We start from the raw sequence: 11176 nt of genomic DNA on the forward strand, positions 1-11176 counted from the left end.
GAGTATATTTCTAAATCAGTAATTTCACATGTACTTAAGTACGTTTTAAAAGAAGTGAAGTAAAATATTTAATCTCTTCCTTTTATATTATATATATTTTATATTTATATTATTTATACATGAGATGTTTACTGTCTGCAAGGGAACTGTGGCAAGATATATTACCAAAAATAAACATGGGGGTGAAAGTAACTAATAACTTTTATTTAATTGAATAACGTTGTACTTGTTCTTGAGTATTTTATGTATAATTTACTTGTACTAGAGTACAATTTGAAATAAGTTACAGTACTTCTACATGAGTAGGATATATCAGTACTCTTTACACCTCTGACTAACACTTTAAATCAACCCTATTCCCTTTCCTGATTGTAATTCCTTATTCCTGCTGACAAGGGTTGAGCAACCAAGTTCACATTTATTATGAAAAATAAATAAATAAAGTGATAAAGTAATTAAACTCTGTAGAGTCCCCAGTGTCCTGCTTTTTATAGAGATCATCAAACCATTAAAATTGTTGAGTAATTGAAACATGGGAAGCGTAAAATGAGTTGTCAACAAATGGCAGTCATCAGAGAACATGTGAATAGGATGTTGCCAAATAGGGACATGGGGACCCAGGAGTGTGGGCCCCATGTCCCTCTTCAGTTTGGGTGCAACATTTTGTGAAACTTGACCCTGCTGGTGAGGTGTGGGTGTTGAAGCTGATCAAGAAATGTTAACCACATGTTGTGATGAAAAAGTAGAATGCTTGATTCTATAATAAATTTGAAGAAATGAATGAGAAAATTATTAATTCAATCAGTTACTTATTGCATCTTCAGATATTTTATTACCCAGAACAAATTGGTCATAAAATGTATTATTAATTATAAATCTTTGCAAATGAATAGATGTGGTGGCACAAAAAACAGCAACATTAATTCAGTACAAATGGGATCCTATAAGAGGCTGAATGTGGCCCACTTGCCTTGTCTTTGACATGACAGGGTTGGATTAAAGAATGAGCAAACAATTGATTATCAGGGTGATTTCATTGATATTAATTGTCCGACTCCGACTGGATTGAAAGTGTCCGTCTTGTCTTTGTTTTTTTTTTTTGGTATTTTTTAATATATATTTGTGACAGTTCAGGTTTCTCTGAGAAAACTCACAACATTAAAATAAGCATCTTAAAGAATTTCACTGTAAATCTTCAAACTGCTGTCTGTTCTGTCAAGTCAGAAAGCACTCAGTCCTACTCACATTTCCACATGTCGGGCTATAGGCCTCCTGCAAACATGGCAGCATCCTCATTTGTTCCCCTAAAAATAGGTCCACACTAGTAGACACATTTTTTCGAAACCGAGGCATCTTGGTACCTGATACTGATACTCAAAGCTCTGTAAATGGTGTTGCTCAAGTATATAAAAGGCGGAGGGAAACGGGGGTTGTTGCATTCACTCGAGTCCGCCTTGGTTTTCACTCTCCTCAAAGCAGAGCAAAGGTGAGTGGGAATGAGCTTCCTGCAGAACAAGCCATACATACTGATTTCACAGAAGGCTCCATGGGGAAAAAAAAAAAAAAAAAAAAAAACCTAAAGGATGCACACCAGCAGATACTCGTGGACTATACAGCACAGCTTTAACTAAAGAGGAACCCACTGCAACTCTATGGACCACTGGATGCTAAGTCCTATACACGGAGGCTAAACCTGGTCCTTTTAATGCCAGAGGATCAACATTAACGGATGCGAACATTTATTTACATAGCTTTCCTGGATGGGAGAGAAACATGCATTTTACACATAAAACAGAGATATCCATGTGGTTTACTGGCAGCTACAACATTAGAAAGTAGCAAGGAGTTATGTTGCAGTCGTGTGATCTGTCAGTGGGAGCATCACCTACTTAGTGGCATAGTAGGACTTAGAGAGTTAAGCATCCTCAGGATATGAGCAGATGAGATCTAGCTGTGCATGATGGGACTGGCTTATGATGTTAAAGAGAAATGTTTTAAAGCTCATATTTCCACTGCCTTGAAGAAAGTTGATTATAGAGCAGAAATCCAAGGCTATGTTTAAATAGCTCTATGACCTGGCATATCAAAACATTTGTTTCAGCTAAAGTGTTCATTTTTAGTTTTTGAAACCAGTAAAACTTAATAACGCAACTTAAGTATAACAATGTTTGTTCATGCATCAGTTTTCACACTGTATAGATACTAATCATGTCTTCTCTTTCCTCTCCTTAGAATAAAAAATGACTTTCGCTGGTCTGAACGAGGCTGAAGTAAAAGCAGCTCTGGATGGCTGCTCTGGTGAGTTTCATTGCCCAGTGTTAGAATAACAATCAGTCACCAATAGAGAGGATTAGGTGTTAAAGGCTGACCTTGCCCTCTGGTTGGCAGCAGATGTCGCCCCTATACCATCACGTTACATCCACATTTTTTTCAGTCTGTTGAGATTCATTGTGCGCAAATTCATCTTTCAGCTGCCGATTCCTTCGACTACAAGAAGTTCTTCAAGACGTGCGGCCTGGCCGGCAAGTCCGCAGATGACGTGAAGAAGGCCTTCGCCATCATTGACCAGGACAACAGCGGCTTCATTGAGGAAGATGAGCTGAAGTGAGACATTCCTATAGTTCACACTTAAAGCTGAAACACGAGCCGTGACAAATGTTAATTCTATGCATTTCAGATCAGCTTGGGTTTAGCCTGTGGATGGGGGAGGGGCAATGCTTTCATCTCTTTAATGCTTCAACTCATATTTTCCATTTATTTATTTATTTTTGAAAAACTCTACTTTTTAAATGTTGAAAATCAACAAAGACTGAATAATAATAATAATAAAAAGAATATTTTGTTAAGGCTTAATCAGACAACTTTTTTCAGGAAATTTACTTTTTGACTGCCAACATGTCAAGAGATCAAAAGTAAATTTCTTGAAAAAAGTCATCTGGATAAATGAAACCTAACATCTTACTTCAAAAAACGAAGACAAAATTAACTTGCTTGAATTATATATAAACTATTAAATAGAACTAATAGTCCAATCGCTAAATTCATCATGTGTGAAAGATCTCAACCTGATATGGACTGGGCCATACTAGATAATAAATGTAAAGAGAATATTAGGAGTTGTAGTAAATCCTCAACAGATTTAAACAATTAATATATATATATTAGGGGACGGGACTTAGATAAGCAAACTGCTTCTCTCGTCTCCTTTTTCGGCATGTACAAAAAAAAAAAAAAAAAAAAAAGCAACCATGTCGGAAATAAACTGAATAAAATAAATAAATAAAAATAAAAACATATGTAATATATATGACATTGATTAAGGTTAGATGAAATAGCTGTCATATGAACACTGCTTTAATGGAGATTAGAACTATTCAGCTCAGACTCACCAATACAAATCAAATACCCAATTACATCGAGCCACTCAAAAGAAAGGCTTTAATTTTGACAAAAAGTCACTTAAATTCTCAAATAATATGACTTAAAGAGGTATTTTGTGTTTTGTTTGCAATAGCATTAGCTAGTATTAGCTAACATTAGCATATGCATCCATTGTCCTGCGATGGATTGGCACCCTGTCCAGGGTGTACCCCCGCCTAGCGCCCAGTGTGAGCTAGAGATAGGCACAAAACAGGAACCAGCATTTCTGAAAATGGATGGATTGATGGATATTTCTAAATATTTCCTAATCAGTGACTAATGTGGCTCATGATTTACTTTACCAATTCATAAGATTTCTGCCTTTTTTTATACACACACAGGTTTTCTATCTTCTCTTTGCACATGTTAAGTTTTTATTCTACTTTTTGAAGCTTTCCGAGCAGTTTTGAACTCTCTCCCTTTTTGTTGACCTCCATCATCAGGCTGTTCCTGCAGAACTTCTCTGCCTCTGCCAGAGCCCTCACTGACAAGGAGACCAAGGCTTTCCTCGCCGCTGGTGACAGTGACGGTGATGGCAAGATCGGAGTTGATGGTACGGAATCTTATTGTTTTTCATTCAGCATAGCAAACACAGGAGAATGCTGACTTTTAATCTGCTCTGATTGAAGTTGGATGCATGAGTAAGAGTCATTTCTCTTTTCCTGACCAAGTCAATCTCTTTCTACTCTTGCAGAGTTCGCCGTCCTTGTAAAGGCATAAGCATCCATCGACTAAAGATACCACTTCTTTTCTCATGGAACTGTGAACCCCTTTCAAGATTCAGTAATCATCAGCTGAAAGAATATTTTTTATACCTTATTTATGAGTTGCCTGCGGACTATTTCTCAACATGGAACACAGTTCGAACGTCAATGCTCCTGACATGTGTTGTATGTTCTGGAAAAAAAAAGTGACTTGTGCAAACTGTACAACACCATCTGCACGTTTGAGGTAGAGTGAAAAACCAGGAATAAATACTCTTTTGGTGTAAAGTCATCTTGCTCAGGTCAGTTGTCTTTGCATTTGGTCACAACACACACACAACATCACATCACACCAGTCTCTAGTTTAGACTCTTACATGCCAGGATGCTTGATGACAAGAAGCAGAGAGTGGCTGAACTCCAATCAAAAGCTAGGAAAACTAATACCATTTGTAAACATTTAAAGCCACCAATTGGACCTAATGCCAGATTAAAAAAAAAAAAAAAAAAAAACACTGATTTTTCTCGCTTCATCTTTACATCGATCATTGTTAAAACCTTGCAATGCTCTGGTGATTTGGTGTCTGCAAAATGCAATGCCTGGTTTAGTCTAAGTCTTGAGTCTGATTAGATAAAGGGGTTCTCCCAATAATGAAGCAGCGCCATCTGCAGGACCCCATGATTCCTACATTACATCTACAGTGAAATAATATAAAATCCATCCATTTTCCAGTGAAAAAAATGATTATTAATACAAACTCATACTTACAGCATAATTAGGACAACTATTTTATTGACAATAGCCTCTTTCTCTCACAAGCACAAACTTAAAACTGTCCAAGTATTGAACTTTTTAAAAGGCTACTTATGGGAAAATACATATAAAAAAATCACCCATCTGATTGTGAAAACAGAGTTTACACTCAACATTTCAGACAGTCAAAGGTTTTGGCATTACCTTTACATTAGAGATTTGAACAGAAAAATAAAATGAGGACAACCCCCCTCTCAGCCTTTACCGTTCTTAGAAAAAAATGGCTGAGAGCCACCAGCAACACTTAGCAATGTGTCCTCCTCAGCAGTGAAGCAGGCCCTATTCTTAGCACAGGGGTTGCATTCAAGACGTCTTCAAACGTACCTTTTAAGCGTCTTCGTTTGTGAAACTTATAAATAGGTTTCTCCCTGGCCACAGGAGCACCACCCCACCACCCCACCCCGCCGCTGTCCTCCTCTTCCTCCAACAACTCCCCCCCCTTCGGTGTCAGTTATCTTATGCTTCGGATTTCGATTCAGTGAAACTATAAAAGGTCACCGGGAGCACCGGGACGATCACTGCAGTCGACTCGAGTCTTGTCTGTGTCATCTGTACCCTACAAAGCAACCAAACCAGAGGTGAGTCTCAGCAGGAACAGAACAGAAAAGAAAAGAGAAGCTGGAGATCCGAGCAGCAACGCCTCAGCCGGCATATCAGCAATGATCACTTATCAATTTCGAAGAAGTCTCATAAAAGATGTGCTTTCTGTGTGGGAGCTGCAGGAGGACTTGGATTACTGGTCAGATCAGACCTGCTTCTACAGAGATACCCTTTTGGCATTTGGGGAAAGCAGCCGCACAAAGACTGAACTATACTTGACATTTTGATCTAAAGTCTTTGATTATCTTGTCAACTCAACTTAAACTATAACTTCAAAAAACAACTTGATTCTAAACCTTTTTTAAAGCAAAAACTAGAAATGTCCAATGCCTTGCTGTGTCTCTTACAAAATGCAAACTATCTTGTTTCATTGCATGTGTTTGATGCCTGGTAAAGATCTTTAAAGTCATCTGTTTCCATGTATCCCTGCAGCTCAAAATGGCCTTCGCAGGTGTACTGAATGATGCTGACATCACTGCAGCCCTGGAACAGTGCAAAGGTGACTTCTGCACACACTTTGTCAGATATTCCTTCCTTGTGGGGTTGCCCCTGTGTGCTTTCCTCTCCAACTATTCTCTATCAATGGTAATAACAGGACGTATTGATTTTCAGGCGCAGACACATTTGACCACAAGAAGTTCTTCAAGGCCTGCGGCCTGGCCGGCAAGTCCGCAGATGATGTCAAGAAGGCCTTCGGCATCATTGACCAGGACAAGAGTGGCTTCATTGAGGAGGATGAGCTGAAGTGAGACAAAACCTTTAACTACATATAGGCCATCTTATCTCTTATCGGCCAATATTTGCCATAAAATGTAATATCAGTTGAAACTAGTATTGGTTTTTCCACCAATATTGAAAACCTATTATGTGCTTTTTCCTTTACAAAAGTTTTTCATTACTTAATATTGGAAATCCTGGAATTTTATGTTGGACAATATCAGCATATCGAGTGTCCCTATTTTTAACTCGTCATGCTATCATATCAAACTGACTAAGTCTTTCTAAAAGGGGACAAAAGTAACCCCAAGGGGCAAGGCTTGGTCAAGCTTCCTTTTTTAAAATTTGATGAAGAGGCACAATCCACATAGATTATGGTCTGGACTTTTCAACCCTTGTTCTGGAGGACTGCAATCCTGCATAATTGACCTAAATCACTACGCTTTACATTATTGTAATTCTTGCAAAACAATCAGTTTGAGTAAGGAAGGTGAGTAAGTAATCTGATGTTGGGACAAGAGAAGTTACCAAATGTGGCTCCATATAGAACACGTGTCAAACTCAAATCTGGCCCTTTAGATCAGTCGTTCTCAAACCTTTTAGACTCAAGTACCCTCTTTCTCATTTTTCTGAATCCAAGTCCCCTCTTTGTCCGACTACAACATTTTGCTTAGAAAACTATTTAAAAACAACTATAGATTATAATGATGGAATGAATGAGTGATAACCCACATTTTAAGGAACCTCATTTTGTAAATAAGTAAAAATAAACAGTATTTAGTGCAGTGGTTCTCAATGTTTTTTGGATCGTGACCCTATTTTGATATCAAGAATTTCTGGCGACCCAAGACATTTTTTTTCCTCGAAATCGTTTTTGATCATGTTTGAGCTCAGATATTTATTTTCTTTTACAACAATTTAGTTGAACTAGACACACAAAGTGAAAATACAGTTATTTAAGATTGTGTTTTAATGATAATAATTAAAAAAAAAAGAATAATAATAAAAAAAATCTCAAAAAATTTTAAATTTCAGGTGACCCATTTTAACTCCAGGCGACACCACATGGGGTCATGACCCCAAGGTCTAAAAATACTCCTGAATATATTTATTTCTATAGTTTTATAATTTATCACACTTTAATTTTCTATTCTCTCTCTCTCTCCAGTACCCCCTGTAGTGCCATCGCGTACCCCCATTTGAGAACCACTGCTTTACAGCATCAAAATCGGCCCAATCAAGAAAGTAAAAAGGACACGAAACATTTTATAAATTACCAACTAATTTACATTAATATGTGGAAGGGAAAATGAGGGCACATGAATGTTGACTTTGCTGTTTCTCACCACCTTGACTTAAGGTCAAACTGGTCCATATTTGGCCCCTGAATGAGTTTGACACCCCTGATGTAGAAGAACTGCTTTGCAGTTTTTCCCCAGAATTCTAAAACATTTCGATTGATTTTGTTCCAGATTGCAACATATTTTTTAAACCTTTCTGCCTATTTTGTCTATATTATACTCCTTCAGTAAATCCTGAGCATTCCTCTTCCTCTGTGGCTCGCCGCCTTTCCGTGCCTCAGTACACTCTGGCCCCGCAGCGCACACATGACTTCCCTGCCAACTCTTCTCCTCCGGTCTCACCATTGCCGTCCATATCTCCCACTCCTCCGTCACGCACTTCAACCACTTTTGCCCCCGACTATTCTAATTGTGGGCGACTCCATTACACGGAACATCCGCTTCTTCACTGCAGTCACACACTGTTTTCCTGGTGCCACTGTCCCTGTCATCCTCGATAAACTTCCTAGTCTTCTTCACTCACGACCACCGTCTTTCCATAGAATCATTGTCCACGTCGGCTGCGTCGATGCATCCCGTCGGCAGTCAGAAATCACCAAAACACACTTTACCAAACTCCTTCACTATCTCTCCACCTGTGGTAAATCCATATTCATCAGCGGCCCACTCTCTCCCCACTGCGGAATGGGAATTTTCAGCCGCATTCTCAGCCTTCATACCTGGCTCCAAAAAACCTGCAGAGCTCAACATGTGGGCTACATTGACAATTTTTATCTCTTCTGGGGTCGAAATTCTTCTTTTAATCCTGAAGGTTTTCACCCTAATAAACTGGGCAGTAGTATTTTAACAGCCACGCCGTCCAGCATTTCCCACATGATTGACTCTTTACAAAACACACACCGTCTCCTTCACCTTAATCTACTGTGCCCCACCAAAGTGCCTCCTCCCGCCACAGCTCCTCTTACAGGCTCCACCTGTTACTACATCCCTCTGCTCACACCATCTCTCTTCATGATTTTTCCACTTCTCTTCTAAACATTCTGTCTGCCCCCCCCCCCCCCCCCCCCCCCCCCCACTCTCTGACGATCCCACGGACCTTGTTAATCATTACAATAATTGCCTCTCTTCCTGCCTCGACCAACTTGCCCCCTCCAAAACCAAATCAGTCTCATTTACACACACCGCCCCCTGGTACACCAACTTGAACGTCTCCACAAAAAAAAAAACAGTTTAACAGTCCATCTCCTAGCCTACTCCGATCACCTTCAACTATATAAAACTGCCCCCAACACCGCCCGCTCTAACTACAACTCTAACCTTATCCACAACAGTTCCAATAACCAAAAGACTCTTTTCTCCACCATCAACAAACTACTCAAACCCTGTGACAACATTCCCCTCTCATTTAACACAGACAAATGCAACGCCTTCCTATCATTCTTCTAATCAAAAATTAACACCCTCTACAGTTCCGTAAATATTTCTCTCACCCCCCCCACTCCTCACCTGCCTCCGCCCCTCTTACCACTCGTTCTCTTTCCAAATGCACACCTGTCCACCCAGTTGAACTGTTAAAAATCCTCTCCACCATGAAAACCTCCACCTGCGTACTGCGTCCATCCACCTGTGTTAAGCACTGTTTCCCCACCATCTCCCATCTCATCTCAAAAATCATCAACTCCTCCCTCACCTTTCGCTCCATCCCTTCATCACTGAAACTGGCTGCCGTTACCCCCGTCATCAAAAATCCTGGTCTCAACCCCGACATCATGTGCAACTTCGACCCATCTCCAACCTCCCCTTCCTGTCAAAAGTTCTGGAACGCCTTGTTGCCTCACAAATCACATCCCATCTCAACAATAATCACCTTTTTGAACAATTTTAATCGGGATTCCGCACCAAACACGGCACTGAAACAGCCCTCCTCAAAGTCACCAACGACCTCCTCCTCTCATCTGACTCCGGCCTACTCTCAATTCTCGTTCTTCTTGATCTCACTGCTGCTTTCGACACCATCAACCACTCCATCCTAATTTCTCGCTTAAAATCCATCCTCAATATCACTGGCGATGCGCTCACCTGGTTACAGTCTTACCTCATTAACAGAAAACAATTTATCTTCATTAACGACTGCTCCTCCTCCACTGCCCCCCTGTCCCAATGAGTCTTTGGTACAACCTCCACACTCCTAAATAAACTCCAATACATCCAAAACGCCGCTGCCCGCCTCCTCACCCACATCCGCTCGCGTGACCACATCACCCCTATCCTCCAAAACCTCCACTGGCTCCCCCTTCCTCAGCGCATGGAATTCAAACTCCTCCTTCTCACCTATAAAGCCCTTAATAATCAGGCCCCCTCCTACCTCACAAATCTGCTCCACCCCTACACTCCTCAGATGCAAACCTCCTCACTGGGACAGAGCTTTCTCTGTAGCTGCCCCGACCCTATGGAATTTCCTACCAAGCCACATCCGCAACTGCACCGACCTTCAAATCACTACTCAAAACTCACCTGTTTCACTCAGCTTTTAATGTTTAAACCACCCACCCACTCACTCACTTGTTTTCTCTTTGTCACATTTTTTTCTATCAATGCTCTTGTTGTTTTTATGCTGTAAAGTGTATTTGAGGGTCTCGAAAAGCGTATTTAAATAAAATGTATTATTATTATTTTCTCAGGCTGTTCCTGCAGAACTTCAAGGCTGGTGCACGTGCGCTGACCGATGCCGAGACCAAGAAATTCCTCGCTGCCGGTGACACCGATGGTGATGGCAAGATTGGCATTGATGGTGAGAACTCTCACATCCTCACTTGATCACATCAGAATTTATACAATGTAGGTAATAAACTTATACCATTTCCCTCTTTACCTCCCTGTAGAGTTTGCAGCCGTGGTTAAGGCATAAAAACTGCCACTGACCAACAACACCAGCTGTGATGGAACAACAAACGCCCACGTCGACCTTTTCCCCGTTTTCATCCGAATATAAATAATTTTTATACAAATGCTTGTGAGACGTTTCCTCCAATGCAACACAATGTTCAACAAGAAAATGATGATTGTGAATGTCGCTCGGTTGTGTTCATGTCTTAAAGATGAATTTTGCTTACTGTAAAATCTACCATGCACTTTCCAGGAACAAACAGTGAAAAAAGAATAAATATTCTTTTGCTACGGTCCTAATGGCTCTTGGCATGTTTTTATTTCTACATATAAATGTCTAACACAGGGTTTTTCAATCTTGGGGTTGTGACTCCATGTGAGGTTGCCTGAAATGGCTAGTGATTGATTAAAAAAAGGATTACTGATTAAAAATATGTCTAAAAAAATGTAAACTGTTAAACCTATATATTCTTAACTATTAAATAATAGTATGTGTGTCAAACTCATGATCTTTGGAGAATGAAGTTCGACCTGCAGCAGAAAAAAAAAAAAAAAAAAAGAATAGAAAACATGAATCCTTGTGTATATTACCATTATTATTTGCTAGATATATCCAAATTAATACACAAAATTCAATGAAACTCCACAATATTAGCAAGGCTCACATTTTGTTCCTTGTGCATATTTTTACACCTAAAAATTGTGGCCCACTTGCGATCAAACTGCATCGTATTT

At 39.8% G+C, this 11176-nt stretch overlaps 2 protein-coding genes across 2 annotated transcripts; both read left to right on the forward strand.

Annotated features, from left to right (window-relative positions):
* The first annotated feature begins 1397 nt into the window (after positions 1–1397).
* On the forward strand, positions 1398–4416 carry LOC114468286 (parvalbumin beta-like). The gene is made up of 5 exons (XM_028455084.1): positions 1398–1486; positions 2233–2298; positions 2472–2604; positions 3864–3973; positions 4115–4416. The coding sequence occupies exons 2-5, from the start codon at positions 2241–2243 to the stop codon at positions 4138–4140; spliced, it is 327 nt and encodes a 108-aa protein (XP_028310885.1). The 5' UTR covers positions 1398–1486; positions 2233–2240; the 3' UTR covers positions 4141–4416.
* A 948-nt stretch (positions 4417–5364) lies between these two features.
* LOC114468285 (parvalbumin beta-like) lies at positions 5365–10737 on the forward strand. Its single transcript, XM_028455083.1, has 5 exons — positions 5365–5515; positions 5970–6036; positions 6150–6282; positions 10237–10346; positions 10438–10737. Exons 2-5 carry the CDS (start codon positions 5976–5978, stop codon positions 10461–10463), a joined length of 330 nt encoding a protein of 109 aa, XP_028310884.1. The 5' UTR covers positions 5365–5515; positions 5970–5975; the 3' UTR covers positions 10464–10737.
* Positions 10738–11176: the final 439 nt, after the last annotated feature.

This window comes from Gouania willdenowi, chromosome 8 (assembly GCF_900634775.1).
Source record: "Gouania willdenowi chromosome 8, fGouWil2.1, whole genome shotgun sequence".
NCBI classification, from domain to species: domain Eukaryota; kingdom Metazoa; phylum Chordata; class Actinopteri; order Blenniiformes; family Gobiesocidae; genus Gouania; species Gouania willdenowi.

Bases quoted from the DNA above. Each gene is read 5' to 3' on its own strand.
- LOC114468286 (XM_028455084.1), top strand. From the start codon at position 2,241: ATGACTTTCGCTGGTCTGAACGAGGCTGAAGTAAAAGCAGCTCTGGAT. The intron at 2,605-3,863 runs GTGAGACATTCC...CTCCATCATCAG, and splicing joins ATTGAGGAAGATGAGCTGAA to GCTGTTCCTGCAGAACTTCT. The intron at 3,974-4,114 runs GTACGGAATCTT...CTACTCTTGCAG, and splicing joins TGGCAAGATCGGAGTTGATG to AGTTCGCCGTCCTTGTAAAG.
- LOC114468285 (XM_028455083.1), top strand. From the start codon at position 5,976: ATGGCCTTCGCAGGTGTACTGAATGATGCTGACATCACTGCAGCCCTG. The intron at 6,283-10,236 runs GTGAGACAAAAC...TTATTTTCTCAG, and splicing joins ATTGAGGAGGATGAGCTGAA to GCTGTTCCTGCAGAACTTCA. The intron at 10,347-10,437 runs GTGAGAACTCTC...ACCTCCCTGTAG, and splicing joins TGGCAAGATTGGCATTGATG to AGTTTGCAGCCGTGGTTAAG.